This window comes from Mandrillus leucophaeus, unplaced genomic scaffold, assembly GCF_000951045.1.
Source record: "Mandrillus leucophaeus isolate KB7577 unplaced genomic scaffold, Mleu.le_1.0 Scaffold256, whole genome shotgun sequence".
NCBI classification, from domain to species: Eukaryota; Metazoa; Chordata; class Mammalia; order Primates; family Cercopithecidae; genus Mandrillus; species Mandrillus leucophaeus.
In genome coordinates, this window is record NW_012102654.1 from 2,237,709 (window position 1) to 2,257,898 (window position 20,190).

The following is a 20,190-nucleotide window of genomic DNA, read 5'->3' on the forward strand; positions in this document are numbered from 1 at the left end:
TATGTTTTTCTACAGATTAAGACAACTTCCAGTTTGTCACATTAATATTTTGATGGAATATATGCAAATTAATGATCTGTGTCCTATTGCTTGGTACAATCTTATACCAAAAGGCCTTCAGTGATTTCTAGGCATTTTTAAAGTTCAGAGTGCAGTTGTTCCTAATGTTTCTAAGAACCCCCCGTGTCGGTAATTTTTAAAATTCTGTCTACACCCAAATCTAGGTATACCACCTACATTGGCAATTCAGTAATTTAGAGAATTCCCAGGGGACTGTGGCTTACAGAAACTACTGATCCAAAACACTTTACAGATTAGCAAAATAAGGCCAAGAGAGGGAAAGAAACCTACTCACATTATTCACTCAACAAGTTTAATGACAACACTCAAATCAAGTATAAAATAATGTTGAGACACCTTATGGTACCCAGTGTCCTTTATTCTATATCATTCTATTTGAGTTTTATTGCTTTTATGCAGCTGGGAAATGCTTAAGGTATAAATTAATAAATTTTAAACTCAGTATGGAAAATACATTTAATAAATTAAAGCAAAAAAGATCTGAGGAGATCCAAGAGCTCAAGATAAGCTGTAACCAGAGTCTGAAGTATCCAAGGAGCTATTCTTTTTGAGGCATGTTCTCCTCAGCTTCCAGTTATCATTTGATAAACACATCAGCAAAAGGGTCAGTGTTTTAAACAAATGTAGACTTTATTTTGTACTGTACAAAGTGCTAATTTCAGTAGATCCATTAAAATAGAGAATAAGCAAGATCATTAATAAAAGTAATGGTTGTTAAATTAATGTTAGACACAGTTTACAGCGTTTTACTGCTAGTGTTTTAAGTTACCATGAGCAGTATCAAAGTACTTATGTAGCTAGTTTCTAATACTTTACAGAAAACCCAGTACAATTCCAAGTGCTTATAGCCAACATAAGCATATTTCATATTGGAAATAGTTATCCACATGTTAACAAGAAACTATGGTCCTCAAATATGCCAATTTTAGAGAATCTAACAACTACTGATAGTAACTATATAAATGTTTTGGAATAAGTTATTTACGCAAGCCACACTTCAGCTGAGGTGATCACTAGACATCTGTTTCCAGAGCTCCAACAATGTGTGCAGCAGAAGGACGATCTTTAGGGTCTTCATTAGTGCATACAGAAAAGAGTTCAATTACTTTCTGGTATGATTCATTGAGTTCTTCCATATTAATAGGTGGCCTAGTTCCCAAGGCTGCATAGTATGCTTCATCATCAAAATCACTTTCATCAAAAGTTTTATCTTGAAGGAGTTAGAGATTGAAACAATAAACAAAATCACTTTATGTCATGGAAAAGTTTAATAGTTCACCCTTCTCCTGAAACAAGAATTTATGGTCCAGTATGCTTTCCATTCTGCTATAGACAGAATGGAAATGTCTTTAATTGTCCTGCTATCAAGTAGATTGGCTTTAGTCTTGGATTTATAGGTTATCGACCCCTACTACCACCCTTCCTATGATAGCTTTCCAGTCATTTTCTCAGGTAAGGAGAGTTTTTAAGGCAATTTTTTGCTTCTCTGGATAGCCTCAATTTTTCCCCCTATTCTCAATCTATGTCTCATTTTTGTGAGATTAAACCTTGGTGGTACCAAATCAGTCATCAGTACTAATACATATCTTAGAAATTACACAACTAAAGATCTTATAACTTGCTATTTTAAGTTTTAACAGAAAGATAAAAATTATATAAACCAATCTTTAGTGTGAATGAAGAGACTGGGATTTATGTTAGAAATTGTATTCATACCTTCATCATCATCATCATCATTTGAAAGATTAACGTGTGGAATCGATAAAGTCATCATTTCCCACAGAGTAAGGCCAAAGGCAAATATGTCTGCCTTGTCAGTAATAACACCATTCTCCTCCAAAGCTTCTTTGGGTTTCCATGGCTCTGTGCCAATGTAACAAGCCTCAGGGTCAGTCACTGAAACAAGCAAGATGGTTATGAAGGCAGGCACTACAAATCACAAAAAGGCGAGCAACTCAAAGGAAAATGGGCAAATGATTTGAACCAGTAGTTCACAGGTTAATCAGTATAACCAGTAAATGTGAAAATACACTCAACCTCAATAAGGATTACTTTCTACCTTTCAGGTTGGTAAATATTCAAGAAGCTGGTCAGTTGGCAGGTATGTAGAGAAACAGCAATTCTCTTAGAAATTAGTAGGAATATAGAATGTGGATGTTGAGATTACGGACTCTGGAGCCAGACTGCCTTGCTTGGGTTGGTTCAAAGACATGTGCAAGCTGCGTGACCTTGAGCAGATCACTTCTAGACCTGAATTTCTTCAGTTTGTGAACAATATTAGGCTGAGAGAAGTACCATTTCTATGCTTCCATGATTGCTATGTCAAGGAAAAGGGAAGGGGAGAAATCACACACTGGCTCTTTTTTAAAGCCCAAGAAAAATAGGTCCACTCACATTTCCATTTAAATTTTAGTCAACTTGTCAATTTCAATGAAAAAGCTAGCTAGAATTCTCATTAGGATTGGACTGACTCTCTAGATCAATTTGGTAAGCATTAATATCTTAATAGTATTGAGTCTTCCAAACCACAGTCATATATTTCTCCACTTAGTTATATCTTACTGAATTTTCTCAGTGATACTTTATAATATTCATTACAGAAGACTTAGACTTTTTTGGTTAGATTTATTCTGAAATATTTTGGGTTTTGGTACTTGTAAATAGATTTTAAACAATTCCATTTTCAATTATTATTGCTAATACACAGAAATGTAATCACTAACTTCACTATAGCTGTTTTATAGATTCCTTGAGATTTTCTACCTAAACAACATATCAACTGGAAACAAGGACAGTTTTGTTTCCTTTCCAATTTTGCCTTCCCCATTTTCTTGCCTTATTTTAGTGGCTAGGGCTATAGGACTGTTAAATAACACTGGCAAGAGCAGGCATCCTGGCCTTGTACCGTACTTCAGTATGACACCTGCAGGTTTTTCTTGTAGACAGCCTTTCTCAAGCTAAGATCCCTTCTATTTCTAGTAAGCTGAGAGGTTAATCTTTTTTTAAATCAAAAATGGATGTTGAGTTTTGCAAACACTTTTTCTGCATCTATTGAGACGATACATAGTTTTCATATTTGATTAAAGACTTAAATGTTAGACCTAAAACCATAAAAACCCTAGAAGAAAACCTAGGCAATACCATTGAGGACATAGGCATGGGCAAGGACTTCATGACTAAAACACCAAAAGCAATGGCAACAAAAGCCAAAATAGGCAAATGGGATCTAATTAAAGAGCTTCTGTACAGCAAAAGAAACTACCATCAAAGTGAACAGGCAGCCTACAGAATGGGAGAATGTTTTTGCAATCTATGCATCTGACAAAGGGCTAATATCCAGAATCTACAAAGAAACAAATTTACAAGAAAAAAAAACATCAAAAAGGCAAAGGATATGAACAGACACTTCTCAAAAGAAGACATGTATGCAGCCAACAGACACATGAAAAAATGCTCATCACTGGCCATCAGAGAAATGCAAATCAAAACGACAATGAGACACCATCTCACACCAGTTAGAACGGCAATCATTAAAAAGTCAGGAAACAACAGATGCTGGAGAGGATGTGGAGAAATAGGAAGGTTTTTACACTGTTGGTGGGAGTGTAAACTAGTTCAACCATTGTGTAAGACAGTGTGGCGATACCTCAAGGATCTAGAACTAGAAATACCATTTGACCCAGCAATCCCATTACTGGGTATATACCCAAAGGATTATAAATCATGCTGTTTATTGTGGCACTATTCACAATAGCAAAGACTTGGAACTAACCCAAATGTCCATCAATGATAGACTGGATTAAGAAAATGTGGCACATATACACCATGGAATACTATACAGCCATAAAAAAGGATGAGTTCATGTCCTTTGCAGGGACATGGATGCAGCTGGAAACCATCATTCTCAGCAAACTATCAGAAGGACAGAAAACCAAACACTGCAGGTTCTCATTCATAGGTGGGAACTGAACAATGAGAACACTTGGACACAGGGCAGGCAACATCACACCCTAGGGCCTGTCGTGGGGTGGAGGGCAGGGGGAGGGATAGCATTAGGAGAAATACCTAATGTAAATGACAAGTTAATGGGTGTAGCAAACCAACATGGTACACGTATACTTATGTAACCTGCACATTGTGCACATGTACCCTAGAACTTAAAGTATAATAAAAAAATCTGTTAATATGGTGAATTATATTGACTCCCCCCTCCCAGCTTTGAGGTATAATTAACAAAAATTATATGTTTAAGATATACAACTTGATATTTGATATACGTAAACACTGTGACCTGACGGCCACGATCAAGCTAATTAACATATCTATCACCTCATATAGTTACCATTTTCCTTTTTGTGTGTAAGAATATTCAAGATCTACTCTCAGCAAATCTCAAGTATACAGTATTGTTAACAAAGGGCACGAAGCTTCCATTAGGCAGGATGAGTATTCTGATGACCTAACATACAGCACAGTGAGGACATTCATTCTTGAATGTTACAACTTTTCCTTCCTGGAATAAGTCCTAGTTGGTCAAGATGTAGTGTCTTTAGTATTAGACTGAATTTACTAATATTTTGTTAAGGATTTTGATATCTATGTTTGTGAAGGATATTGGACTATGAATTTTTTTTTAATGTCAGTTTGTTTCTGGGTACATAGCAGATGTATATGTTTATGTGTTAATGAGATATTTTGATACCAGCATGCAGTTCATAATAATCACATCAGGATCAATGGGATGTCCCACAATGTGTCAGGTTTTGATATCAGAGTTATGCTCTGATATCTAAGTAGTTATATCTTCTAAACAGCATTTATTAACCATTTGTTTAACTTCTGTTCATATAAAGAGACACATTTAAGTATTATTTACTAAATAATATGTTGCAAGCAGAGGCTTTCTCTTGAGGCTGGCTCTTGTTTCTCACCAAGAACATATCTTAAATTCCCTGCAAAGCCAGTGATCAGTAGTATATACAATAGAGAAGAAAGGGCAAAGAGCCAAAGACCAGCCTTCATTAGCATGCCTCTTTTCTGCTTCATTCCAGTTTCTTCTACCAGTTTCCTAAATCTTGTCACTTTATTGATGCTAAATAAACTGCTTTACACAACCTTACTAAATTTTACTTTCCTGCTTAAAGATCCCAGATGCTTTCCTGCTTAAAGATCCCAATCCAGTTACAAATCTTTCCCAAAGATAACTCTAGTTAAAATATATACTACTACTACTACGACTACTAATACAGTAATTTATACTGTACATGTGGCAAGGGAGAAGACTGCAGGCTGACTGGGAGAGAGAAAAAAGGGGACTTTTTACCATATACTTTTTAAAAATAGTTTTTGATTTTTGATCCATGTGGACTTACATATTTAAAAATGTAAACACTGTATTAAAAACAAAATTTTAAAACTTGAGTACAACTTACCAGTCATATTTTCATCCAGTGGTAGAGAGACTCCTACATCACAGATTTTAATTGTTTCAAAATCTCCTTTAATTACAACATTTGAAGACTTTATGTCTCCATGAAGCAATTTCTTTTCTTGGTGCAGATACTAAAATAGTAAAATATTTAACACATATGAGCAGAAACACAAACTAATAAAAAAATGTGATAACCTCCAAATATAACTACTTGAGCTCCCTTCCTAAACTCTAGGCTTACATTTGTCCAGCATTTCAACCTTTTTTTTTTTTTTTTTTTTTTGAGACGGAGTCTCACTCTGTTGCCCAGGCTGGAGTGCAGTGGCACGATCTTGGTTCACTGCAACCTCCGCCTCCCAGGTTCAAGCGATTTTCCTGCCTCGGCCTCCCAAGTAGCTGGGACTACAGGTGGGTGCCACCAAGCCCAGCTAATTTTTGTATTTTATTAAAGACAAGGTTTCACCATGTTGACCAGGCTGGTCTGTCTCGAACTCCTGGCTAAAAGTAATCCACCCGCCTCAGTCTCCCAAAGGGCTGGGATTACAGGTGTGAGCCACTGTGCCCGGCCCAGCATTTCAGATTATTTGAAACAAGAGAAGGGAACATACCGTGTTATCTCAGTCTGCCGTACTGACCAGAAGTCTGAAAGTTTCTTTAGAAATAGATACTCCCACTAACCTTTTTTACTTATAAAATAAATAATTATAAGTTAACTTTTTTTCCAAGACGACAGAGTCTTGCTCTTGTTGCCTAGGCTGGAGTGCAGTGACATGATCTCGGCTCACTGCAACATCTGCCTCCCAAGTTCAAGTGATTCTCCTACCTCAGCCTCCAGAGTAGCTAGGATTACAGGCGCCCGCCACCATGCCCGGCTCGTTTTTGTATTTTTAGTACAGATGGGGTTTCACTGTGTTGGCCAGGCTGGTCTCGAATTCCTGCCCTCGTGATCTGCCCGACTTGGCCTCCCAAAGTGCTGGGATTACAGGTGTGAGCCACCACACCCAGCCAAGTTAACTATAAGTATGTATATATACTTATAAGTTTACTTATTAATTAGTTAACTTGGTAAGTTGTATCAGAAGATACAACTGCAGATTTCAAAAGATATCACAATTTTGAGGCTAGTCTAGTAATTTTTAGAAATAATTTTGGAATCTTCAGTGAAGCATACATAAATTGTTGAGACCATGTGGGACAATGAATGACTAGGGCCACATGTACATATAAGGATGTTTTGGTTGATGATGGACAACATATACAACAGTGGTCCCACAAGATTACAATATCTTATTTTGATTTTACCTTTTCTATGTTTTGATATGTTTAGTCACACAGTACTTACCACTGTGTTACAGTTGCCTACAGTATTCAGTAGAGTATCATTCAATACAGGTTTGCGGCCTAGGAGAACTGGGCTATATATACCACATAGCTCAGGTGTGTAACTGGCTCTACCATCTAGGTATATGTAAGTATATTCTATGATGTCCACACACACAGTGATGAAACTGCCAAATGACACATTTCTCAGAACATATTAAGCTACACATGAATGTAATTCGGAAGCAGAAATGTAAGCCTCTATTTTGTACTGACCCCTTTTTGGAACTGACAAGTAACAATATCCATCCACATTCAAAGATGTCCTGCAAAGTGATTATTTGTTCATTTAAAATATGAACAAAAACAGAAGTCATTTAAAATATAATGGCATAGTTACCTTTAACCCTCTTGCCATATTCAAAGCAACTTTTAAAATTATGGCTGCTGGAAAAGGATCTCGGCTGGCTTTATATCGTTCTTCTATTAAGTCATTTAGAGACTTTTCACCTCCATATTCCATAGCAAGACACAGACTGCCATCACTGGCTTCAGTAAAAGCACGATAACCTTAAAGAAAACATGACATTTCTTCACTAATATAGAGAACAATAATATTTAAGTCCTTTATAGTAATGTGATTGAAAACATGGATCTGGACTAGCACAAATATACAATTAAACAGCTACTATATACAAGACTAATTCAGTAGATCTCATTTAAAACGCCTTCAGTGTTTGCCAGTAGTAACACAAATTAAAATACTTTTACTTTCCTTTGCTTCCCTAAATATAATGGTTTCGCCAGCCCTACTTGTATTAAAAATGAAAAACAAAATCCAAGAAATTACCTAAATGGATTTAAATTATCTAAATGACGATCATTTTATATTCCTAAAATCTTCATAGAACTAGCAACACAATTTTATCTATTCCCATGAAGTTTAAATATATACTTAGGCATCAAAAAATATTATATGCAAATTTTTATTTTAGACCAATCACATTAATTTGATTCCCATTAAACATCCAGCCCCTTCCTCTTCATTTCTATCAGTGAGACCAGTTAAGAGAGCATATAACCTTTTTCTGAATAAACAAAATAATATACCAGACACTACTGCCAAATTTAAACTTACCAACAATGTTTGGATGATGAAGGCTTTTCAAAATCTTAGCTTCATCCATTAGTCTCTTTTGATACACACTTCGATAATGATCATTACATATAGGATTAATCTTTTTTACAGCCCAAGGAGAATGAGACAAACCTCTTGGAGATCTAAGAAAAAAATTCATTTAAAAAGGATAGAAAACAATGCAACCACAATACTTTTTAAAATGACTTCCAAATTTTTGGGAAAAAACTTGAAAGAAATTAGTTTTAAAAAACAGTATTTAAGATGTTTTGGACTATGAACACCTCTGCTACATTTCCATTTCAATTGGGAGATAAGATCTAATAGACAAGTCTTACTATCTATACAGTGGAAGGGAGAGGATAAAAAGAACTTGAAGGGTAAAGATGGAATGTTACAAACTTTAAACCTGAAAATTGTTACTTTCCAATTTTTCCACTTGAGCATGTCGGACTACTACTTATTAAATATTGTATGTATCAGAGATGAGTTGTAGGATGCTAAAGAAAAAAAATTAGGAAATTTAAAGAAGAGATAATCAAGAACATTTTGCCCATATATCATCATCCAAAGAACAGCATGCTGTTCTTGCTTCACTACACACTGACCAATTCACCTTATACCTTTTCCACATATTCAAAGATATGTGCTTAAGGAGATAATGATGAACATACAAATGAGAAAAATTTAAACTTTCTATTTTCTAGGAAGATTCAGCCATTTTAGAAATATCTAAGGTATAAATGTTTTAAGGCCTCAATAAACAGGTAAAATAAAGTCAGGGAAAGATTTACCTGAGGTGGTAGATATTTATGAGTACAGCAAATCACAAAATACTTAAGTATATGCAGCATAACAGCACAAAACCTAGTGAAAGAGCCTCAGAAGTTTAAGACAGAAAGTTTAATGGTAAGAACACAAAACAAGAGATTGAACCAAAGATCTGTTTAGCTTTGCACTCTCACAGGCATAGCTCTATGACTGCAGAACCTTTTTTGTTTAATCAAAAAACCTATACTAAAAGGATCACAAGATTTCTTAATTCATGCACATCTATCATCCGTAAGTTGATCTAAACTATTCTTAAATCTCCAGTTTTAGATAACAGCAGCATTTGAGGATAATGATGAGCATCCACATATCATTTTATTATGAAAAATATATTTTTCAAGTTTTAAGGGTTGAAAGTTTAGCTCTTGAAAGTTTAGAATTTAGTAAACAAGTCAATCTTCACCTTTTCCATAACATATTCTAATCTATAGAATAAGAATAGATTTATGAAATCTGAATACTCGATCATGCAAAATCTGGTTCATTACAAAGACTAATAGAAAAAAAGGCAAATTTCTGATGAGATTACACAAGAAAAAATAAAGACAATATCACAAATAAAAATGGAAACGAAACTACAGATACAAGAAAGAAAATATATAAGTAAATAATAAAAGCTTTATGCAATCATTTAAGACAAAATGGACAAAGACTTAGAGAAATCTAAGAAAACTGATGAATAAATTTAATCACCAGTTTAAAATGTTCCTACTAGAAATACAAAGTATAGATGATTTTACAGGTGAGTTTACTAAGCTTTCAAAGAATTTACCATTCAGTCTTATACAAACTGTTTCCACAGGGAACAGAAAAGGGACTATGAGTCTCATATAACTTCAATTTCAAAAAATAAAAAGGGACAGTAGAAAAAGGAAAACCACAAGCCAACCTCACTTAGACATAAAAATTGAAACAAACTTTAATATTAGCAAACTGAATCCATCAGTTGATTTAAAAATACTACTACATCAAAACTATGTTGGATTTAACCAAGGAATGCAAACTTGATTTAACAAAAAAATATAGACTTCTGGGTTAAAATTGTAGCTTAAACATACACATTGTTTTTATCCTTTCCAAACCCACTAAAATAATAGCAAATGGATATTTTAAGACATACTAGCCAGCAAGAATGGAAATAACAGCAGAGGAGACAACAGCAACAAAATTTCAGAAGCTGGAAAGCAGATGAAAGTAACTGGCTTAGCCCCAATTAACTGCTTGCAAGTTATTTAAAAAGCAAGTAGGGCTGGAAGGGGTAGCACACAACTGTAATCACAACACTTTGGGAGGCCAAGTCAGGAGGATGACTTGAGACCACGAGTTTGAGACCAGCATAGGCAATACGGTGAGACCCCTTCTCTACAAAAAACTTTTAAAAGCCACATGTGGCGGCCCACACCTGTAGTCCAGCTACTTGGGAGGCTGAGGAAGGAGAATTGCTCAAACCAAGGAGTTTGAGGCTGCAGTGAGCTATAATGGCACCACTGTACTCCAGCCTGGGCAACAAAATGAGACCCTGTCTCTAAATAATAATGGTAAAAAACCGGTAGACTCCTAGATACCCTCCTTAATTCTGCACTAGCTGCCCATCCCCCAATCCCCAGCTTCTAAAGATGGTAAACTAGCTTTGGAAGGTATAAAACAAGTCTTCAGCCTGAGGTTTACTGTCAGTTGAGAACCTGTAATACAGAAGCAGGGTAATAATTAATCACCATATGCATACTAAGTGCTCAGTGAATTTTTACATGTGCATATACCTGTGTTATCAACACCTAGATACTGAACATTTCTAGCACTCCAAAAGACTAAACATGCTTTTTTTCTAAAAAGGACAATTAATTTAAAACAAGATAAAAACTCAGTAGAAGTGTTGAAAGATAAAGCTGGGGAAATCTCAGAAAACCGAGAAGATAGCAAATAAGAAAACCAAGAGGTAGATGAAGAAATCAGTAAGTTCAAAATTCAAATGATAGGATTCCAGATGGAGAACAGAGAAAAACAGGGTGAAAATCATCGACAAAGTAATTTTTAAAATAATGTCTCAAAAATTGAAGAACAGGAACTATTCAGATTCCAAGAGCCCCATATCCACTAATGTCATTGTGAACTTTCAAAATGCTAGCAACACACAGAAGATCATACCAGGATCCAGGACAGTGGGAGGGACAGATAACATAAAACGGATTACATATGAAGAATCAGCAGTCAAAAAGGCTTCATAATTGTCAACAACAACAATGTAAGCTAAAAAAAACTGTCAGTGACTGATATTCTCAAAATTCTGGAGGGAAATTGTTTTCAAATGAAAATTGTAACCCAGAAAACCAAAAAGGGCCATTTGAGTATGAGTAAAATGAAAAAATTTTTGGAAATGCAAATTCTCAAAAAGTATATCTTCTGTGCACTAATTCATGGGGAGCTACAAGATGTCCTAAATGAAAACAGGATGTAAATCAAGAAACAGTAAGACACAAGATAGAGAAAAACACAGGATCTAATTCAGCAGAGAAGCACAGGAAATTTGCAGGTTATGGATAAAAGACATCCCAGGTTGACAGGGCTGAATCATGAGGAGTGGTAGGGTCAGGCAGGCACTGCTGTTCTTAAAGATCAGCTATTTGAAGCTTTTTGACTAAACCACATACAGTGTAACTTTGTTAAAAACACTTTACATTTAAAAAGTTTTTTTAAAAAGGGGAAAAAAATGAAACTAGCCATAAATCTATGAGAATTTATTTCTTTCAAAATAGGAGTTAACACTAAAAAACAAATTAGAAAACAAATTAATACCACACATACAAAAAAAGTGTTTAAACTGCAAAAATGCTTCAGGAATACCCATTGTATATAATTACTAAATTAGTCTTAATTAGCCTCTTATTAAAGAAAGCATTTCTATCTGGAAACAATGTAAACCTGGATGAAGCTAAGATACGGAGGGTTGGACTAGTCAGACTGATTCCAAGAATGCATTAAGTAAGGAATATATATTAACTTAGTTTTTTGCCACTTAATAAACATGAAACTAGGTACAGTGTAATGATTAAAAGAAGTAATTTTGGGCTGGGCATGGTGGCTCACACCTGTAATCCCAGCATTTTGGGAGGCCAAGGTGGGCAGATCGCTTGAGGCCAGGTGTTCGAGACCAGCCTGTCCAACATGGCAAAACCCCATCTCTACTAAAAATACAAAAATTAGCTAGGTGTGATAGTGCACACCTGTAATCCCAGCTATTCAGGAGGCTGAGGCAGGAGAATCACTTGAACCTGGGAGGTCGTGCCACTGCACTCCAGCCTGGGCAACAGAGACTCTGTTTCAAAAAAATATATGAATAAAAAAAAAGTAATTTAAAAAAACACTTTATTGACAGCTATATTGGCACCACACTTGTTCAATTATTTCATTTTTCTTTTAACTCAATATTCGTACTTTAAAATCATGTATTTACCCTTCTTAATAACAATGCTATAAACCTTTTACTTCTTTTAGAAGAGAATATCTTAGGAGGGCAACGCTACAGAAGAGACAGCAGTTACTGACATCACCCAACACTGGCTTCCTCTTTGAGGTTTTGTCATGAAGAATCTGGTTTACCACAAAGGTACCCTTTCCCCTGCCACTTCCTCTTCTTATGGAAGCCAATGAAAAATTAAAAAGTAAATGACTTCCCCTTTAATAACGCATCAGGAGGAAGCTAGGAGAAAAGCAGAGGCAGAGCTACTGGCAAAGTTATGAAAGGGTCTAGGGACTGGAATACAGCCGTCAGCCAGGATCAGGAACAGACACTGAATCTAAATACTGAAATTTTCATACTACTTTTTTGTCTCCAAGTACAGTAGAATTATAGTTACATGTAAAAAGGTTAATCTGAAATCTTATACTTACCTTTTCATAAGGTAAACATTTACCCCAGTACCAAAGCCAAGCTTCTGCATAAACGGAGAGGCAGGGATATTTATAGTTGGAGTTGAATTTAATACTAAATGTCAGAGAAATAAAAAATAAAATTAATAAAAAATAAAAAATAAAATAACAAAACCTCTTAACATTCTCAATATGCTACTGCCAAGAGTATTAATTGGCACAGTCTTTTTGGAGAGCAATTTGACAACATATATCCTAATTTTAAATGGGTACCCTTTGACCAAGTCTACTTTTAGAGTTTCATCCTACAGTAACTCTGAAGCAGAGGTTGGGAAATGCCCTGTTTTTGTATGGTCTACAAGCTACGAACTGTTTTCACATTTTTAAAACATTGTTAAAAGACAAAGAGATTGGATGTGGTGGCTCATGCCTATACTCTCAACACTTTTGGAGTCCAGGGTAGGAGGATCACTTGAGTCCAGTAGTTTGAGACCAGCTTGGGCAACATAAAGAGACTCCATCTCTACAAAAAAAAATTTTTTTTAAAATTAGCCAGGCATGATGGCACACACCTGTGGTCTCAGTTACTTGGGAGAAGCGCTTGTGCCCAGGAGGTTAAGGGTACAGTGAGCCGTGTTCATGCCACTATATTCCAGCCTGGGTGACAGAGCAAGACACAGTCTCAAAAAAAAGATGAAAAGATGGAGTTCTGCTTCTACTCATGAAAAATAATTAACTACCCCTGACAATTAACTGTTCCTAGAGTTACCACTTCGCCATGAACTAGAAAACTAGACAAAATATAATTGTTTTCAGACACTTGACAACAGGCAGAGCAGCGCTGTGATCCCCGAGAGAAGAGAAACAAATGAGGTGAGCCCTATCACTGCCCTAACTTACTGCTTGAAGGCAGTTTCCAGACTGCAGGACAGAGGTTACATAATCCAGCAGTCCTGTCACATTGAGAGAGAGATCAGAGGTCAAGAAGGACTAGGTGGCTAGAATTTGTGGAGCAGAGAACTAAAGAGAGCTCCAAAGAGAGCACTTCAAAGATCTAAACAGTCTCCCTTTGAGTGTTTGGCCAAGTACTTATCCGCACATAACAATATGTAGATGCCCCAAAGCTGGGAAAGCACCAGAGGAAAGCAATTGGCTCAACAATTACCAGAGATCATACAGGTCTGGGAACACTTCATGTCACCGTGAGCCAGAGGATGGTAACCCTGTAATACATAGTAAAGTCCTCTGAAGGGTCACAACTAGATAGTACAGCTAGATTTTAGCCCCAGATAAACATTCATAACAAAGCTTAAAAGCCAGTCTCAAAAGGAAAGAGCTAATGTGCAGGTAACTTAACCTCAGACCATAACTAAATCAAACCCTCTTTAAAGAAATAACAAAATCCAGTATTAGACAATGCAGAATATCTACCACCCAATCAAAAAGTAACAGGCGTGAAAGCAGCAAGAAAATATGACCCATACAAGGAGAAAAAGAAATCAATAGAGGCCCAGCATGGTGGCTCACGCCTGTAATCCCAGCACTTTGGGAGGCCGAGGCAGGCAGATCACCAGGTCAGGAGTTTGAGACTAGCCTGGCCAACATGGTGAAACCCCGTCTCTACTAAAGATGCAAAAAATTAGCCGGGAGTGGTGGCGGGCACATGTAGTCCCAGCTACTCAGGAGGCTGAGGCAGGAGAATGCGTGAACCCGGGAGGCAGTGGTTGCAGTGAGCCGACATCGTGCCATTGCACTCTAGCCTGGGCCACAGGGTAAGATTCCGTCTCAAAAAAAAAAAAAATCAATAGAAACATACCGTAAGATAACAGGAGGCCAAGCATGGTGGCTCACACCTGTAATCCCAGCAATTTGGGAGGCCAAGGCAGGTGGATCACTTGAGGCCAGGAGTTCAAGACCAGCCTGGTCAACATGGTAAAACCCTGTCTCTACTAAAAATACAAAAAGTAGCTAGGCGTGGTAGCACATGCCTGTAATCCCAGCTACTCGGGAGGCTGAGGCAGGAGAATCACTTGAACCCAGGAAGTGGAGGTTGCAGTGAGCTGAGATTGCACCATTGTACTCCAGCCTGGGCGACAGAGCAAGATTCTATCTCAAGAAAAAAAAAAAAAAAAAGACAGGGATGGCAAAATTAGCAGATAAGAACCTTAAGACAAATATTAAAAATATGCTCAATGATATAAAGGAAAGTCTGAGCATAACAAGGAAGAAAAAGACAAAATAGAAGCTTAGGAATGAAAAATACAATGGATAAGAATTATATCATCTTAGAGCAGAAGAAAGAATAACTAAATCTTAAGACAGAGCAACAAAAACTATCAAAAAATGAAGCAAAGAGAGAAAAAGATTTTAAAAAATCAATGAGCTATGGAACAACAGCAAAACAGCAGATTTACATCCAACAATAGACAATTACATTGAGTATAAATGGTCTAAACAGCTGTCCAATACATCATGCTGCTATGTGGAAATGTCTACATCTGTGCTGTCCAGTAAGGTAGTCAGTTGCTACTGAGCACTTAAAATGTGGCTAATACAACTGAGGAACTCAATTTGTAATTTTATTTAATTCTAATTAATATGTATCCAAATTTAAATAGCCACATGTAGCTAATGGCAAAACAGTCAAATTAAAGGAAATTAAAGTTGTCAGAATGGATAAAAACAACTCAAGACATGCCATTTATAATAAACTCAATTTAAATATAAAGACACAAATAGGGCAAGAGTAAAGGGTTGAAAAACATCATTAAAACACAAAATAAATCTGGAGTGGCTCCATTACTACCACATAAAGTGGACTTCAGAACAAAGAGTACCACTGAGGATTAAGAAGGGTATTTCATAATAGTTAAGGTATAAATTCATCAAAAAGAAATAACCATCCTAGGCCAGACAAGGTAATCCCAACACTTTGGGATTTGACTTATGGTTTATGTATCTTGGTGAACGTTGCATGCACTTGAAAGGGAGGCCAAGGCGGGTGGATCAGTTGGGACCAGGAGTTTGAGACCAGCCTGCCCAACATGGCGAAAACCTGTCTCTACTGAAAATACAAAAATTAGCCAGCCATGGTGGTGCATACCTATAATCCCAGCTACTTCAGAGGCCAAGGCACCAGAATCGCTTGAGCCCAGGAGGCAGAGGTTGCAGTGAGCCGAGATCGCACTGTTGCACTCCAGTATGGGCGACAAAGGGTAACTCGGAAAAAAAAAAAAAAAGAAAAGAAATAACCATCCTAAATGTGTATGTACCTAATAACAAAGCACAAACCTTCAAAATACATGAAGCAACAACTGATAGAAATTGAGGGTGGGGGAAGCAGACAAATCCACATTGTATTTGGAAACTTCAACTCTCTTCTCTCGTAATTAATATAAAAAGTACACAGAATATCAGTAGGGATATAGAAGACCTGAAGAAAATAACACAGACAGGTCAATCAGCTTGACCTATTGACATTTGTAGAACACCGTGCCCAACAAGAGTAGAAAAAAATGCCCTTTTCAAGTGCATGCAACATTCACCAAGATATATAAACCTCAAGTCATACTGATTAAGGAAAAAAATTAAGAAAATATAAAATACTAGTACCAGATATAAAAAAGGACACTAGAAGGTTAATAAGAGTATATCAAGAATAAATTTACAGCAGTACATTTGACAGTTTAGAAGTGATGGACAAATTCCTTGAAAAACACTAACAAAATTCACAAAGAAAATAAGAGATCACTTGAATAGCCCTATATCTATTAACTGTGAAATCACAGTTAAAATCTTCCTACTAAGAAAACTCCAGGCCCAGATAGCTTTACTAGTGAATTCCACCAGTTTAAGGAGGAATAATAACAATTCCACATAAAGTTAAACAAAAATATACTTCTATTAAAAAAAAGAAACATTTCTCACCTTACCTTATGAATACAGAATAACCTAATACTAAAACTAGACAGATATCCCAAAAAGACAACTGCAGTCCAATATCCCTCATGAATATAGACAATATGAGCAAATCAAGCAATACATAAAATATATCATAACCAAACTGGCTTTACACAAGGAATGGTCAGTTTAACACTTGAAAATTAACATAATTTACCACATTAAGAGATTTTAAAAGGAAATGTAATAGATTCAGAAAAAGTGCTCTACAAAGTTCAATACCCACTCACGATAATAACTAGAAATAGAAGAAAACTTCCTCAAACTAATAAAGGGCATTTGTGAAAAACCTACATCTAACATAATACACTGGGAACAAGGCAAGTATTATCCACTAACGTTTCTATTCAAAAACATACTGAAGGCAGTGCAATTAAAAAAAGTAAAAGAAACAAAGCCATACAGACTGGGGAACAAAGTAAAACTGTCTTTATTTATCCACAAATGACCAACCATATACAATATCCTAAGCAATCTATTAAAAAGCTAATGGAATAAGTGAGTTTAGGATGGTTGCAGGATACAAGGTCAATATGAAAAATCTGTCACTAGAAATGGACAACAGAATATTTTCTCATGTTATTTTCTAGAAATTTAATTTTAGCTATTTTTTATATAATGGGAGTTAAGGGTCAAGGCTTATTTTTTGCACATGGATATCCAGGTGTTTGTTGAAAAGATTGTCCTTTGTCCATTGAGTTGCCTTGGAAAATATCTTTCCCTCATAAGAGTGATGTATGGATGAGAGGGAGAAAGGTAAAGCAGTTCTTTAATGGGTCAAGCTAAGTTGATTATTGAGCAGGGAGAGCCTCCAAACCTGTTAGATTGTCAATAAAATTAGTCCAGATATGATCAAACCCTGACCTATAAAATATCTTATTTGTTAATATTAACATCATAAAGAGGATTTACGCTAAAGTTTCTAAGTGACCGATAATAAAGAATCAAACTAAATATTACTAGGACATTTCTAAGAGAAACAACAATAGTAATAGTAAAAAAAAAAAAAAAGTCTTACATCTGCTATCTTACCAGATTTCTTTTTTTCTGATAATTTGCATGGTGTCTTGAAATTACTGATCCCTTCCATTGTGACAACCACTCTCAGTCCTATGATGAAAACAAATTGCAAGTTACACAGCAGATACAAAGAATACAACTCTCATTCATGAAGAAAAATGCCTATAGCTGGGCACAGTGGCTCATGCCTGTAATCCCGGCACTTTGGGAGGCTGAGGTGAGTGGATCATCTGAGGTTGGGAGTTCGAGACCAGCCTGACCAATATGGAGAAACCCTGTCTCTACTAAAAATACAAAATCAGCCAGGCGTGGTGGCGCATGCCTGTAATCCCAGCTGCTCGGGAGGCTGAGGCAGGAGAGAATCGCTTGAACCCGGGAGGCAGGGGTTGCGGTGAGCCGAGTTCGTGCCATTGCATTCCAGCCTGGGCAATAAGAGTGAAACTCTGTCTCGCCAAAAAAAAAAAACCACAAACAAACAAAAAAATGCCTATAACATTATCACTCATTTTATCACAAACAAAATTTGAGAACTAAAAAAGACCTCAACAAACATTTCGTCGAATTTTACTTAAAATGAGGAAACTAAAACCAAAAAGTATAATTACTTACCCCTGTCATAATATTAGTGATTGGGTATTTTTAATTATAAAGTAATATATGCACTTAGCTAAAAAAAAAAAAAAAAAATCACCTAGTACAACAAGGTAATCAGTATGTCTCCCTCTCACACTTCCCAGGAGTAGTTGTTAACAGGTCTCTTATATCCTTTAAGGAAACTGTGCAAGCAGCATTTTTCATAACAGTCAAAAGGCAGAAACAACAGAACTCTCCATCAGATGATGAATGGATAAACAAAATATGTGACATAGCTATACAATGGAATATTCAGTCATAAAAAGGAATAAAGTGCCAATATATACAAGAATGAACCTTGAAAACATTATACTAAAGAAGCCAGACACATAAAGGCTACATATATGATGATACCATTTTTTTTTTTCTTGAGATCGAGTCTGGCTCTGTCACCCAGACTGTAGTGGAGTGGCGTGATCTAGACTCGCTGCAACCTCTGCCTCCCAGTTCAAGCGATTCTCCTGCCTCAGCCTCCTAAGTATCTGGGACTACCGGCACCCACCACCACGCCTGGCTAATTTTTATATTTTTGGTAGAGATGGAGTTTCACCATATTGGCCAGGCTGGTCTTGAACTCCTGACCTTGTGATCCACCCACCTGGGCCTCCCAAAGTGCTGGGATTACAGGCATAAGCCACCGTGCCCATCCAATGATCCCATTTTTAGGAAATGTCCAGAACAGGCAAATCATGGAGACAAAAAATAGCTGAATAGTTGCTAGGGGCGGGGAGACAAAGAATGTGGAATGACTGCCAGTGGGTATGGGGATTCTTTCTGGGGTGATGAAAAGGTTCTAAAACCAGATAATGGTTTGATATATTAATCTCTGAGTATACTAGAAACTACTGAATTTTACACTTTCAAAAGATGCATTTTTATGATACATCAATTATCTCAATAAATGGTTATAAAAATTGTCTATGAAAATAAAATGAGGCCGAGTATAGTGGCTCACACCTGTAATCCCAGCACTTTGGGAGGCCAAGGCAGGCGGATCAGTTGAGGTCAGGAGTTCGAAACCAGCCTAGCCAACATGGCGAAACCTCGTCTCTACTAAAAATACAAAAAAATTAGCCGGGCATGGTGGCCTGTACCTGTCATCCCAGCTACTTGGGAGGCTGAGGCAGGAGAATCGCTTGAACCTGGAAGGTGGAGGTTGCAGTTTGCCAAGATCACGCCACAGCACTCCAGCCTGGGCAACAGAGTGAGATTCCATCTAAAAAAAAAAAAAAAAAAAAGAACGAAAGAAAAGAAAATGTACATACCACATATATAAACAAAGCAACTCAATGTGTTTCTTCCTTCTGTAACATATTTAAGAATTTTTTTATTTTAAAAATTATATTTCTTTTTAAAAAATCAGGTTTCCTATTAGATTTATTTATTATAAAGCAAAACTGTTCCTACATGTCTATAAGCTCATTTATCTATATAAAAAGTTGGGAAGAAGGGGGATTTGCTTAAATTTTTTATGGAGCCCTTAATAATAGCATCTTTAAAAACTGTGTAGTAAGGGGAAGAAAATCATCTCAAAGGCCTAGCTTTAACTGTCTATTAATGACAAGTTTGTTCATCTTGTTTAAAATGTAGCTACAATCACTATTGTCTTTAGATTTACCTGTACTGAGAACACTGAAGAGCCCCTTTACATGTATTTGTCAAGAATATAATAATTTTATGAAGTGATGCATTTAACTTGAAGGCAGGACAGCAGAATTTCTGAAACCAGTTTCAGAACTTTGGGGAAGGATAAACTATTTAGCAGAGTGGTTGCAGGAGGTATTTCTACTTCGGAAATAATTTCCCCATGTCATTCTGACTCCCCTTCTTCCATCTGTGTTATCTTTCCCCACAGGACGCTGTGATGTGGCACCTCAAAGATCTTCTAAGACTTTTTTTTTTTTTTTTT

The 20,190-nt window shown here is 36.4% G+C and overlaps 1 protein-coding gene across 1 annotated transcript in view; it reads right to left on the bottom strand.

Moving 5' to 3' along the window:
* Positions 1-421: 421 nt before the first annotated feature.
* PBK (PDZ binding kinase) overlaps positions 422-20,190 on the bottom strand; it is a 30,438-nt gene continuing 10,669 nt past the window's right edge. Inside the window, exons 2-8 of the mRNA XM_011983883.1 lie at positions 17,661-17,738; positions 12,690-12,783; positions 7,971-8,113; positions 7,233-7,402; positions 5,514-5,643; positions 1,798-2,010; positions 422-1,291 (exon numbers count right to left, since the gene is read on the bottom strand). Of these exons, the coding sequence (XP_011839273.1) occupies positions 1,095-1,291; positions 1,798-2,010; positions 5,514-5,643; positions 7,233-7,402; positions 7,971-8,113; positions 12,690-12,783; positions 17,661-17,718 (1,005 nt within the window). The 5' untranslated portion in view covers positions 17,719-17,738 and the 3' untranslated portion in view covers positions 422-1,094. The remainder of the gene's footprint in view (positions 1,292-1,797; positions 2,011-5,513; positions 5,644-7,232; positions 7,403-7,970; positions 8,114-12,689; positions 12,784-17,660; positions 17,739-20,190) is intronic.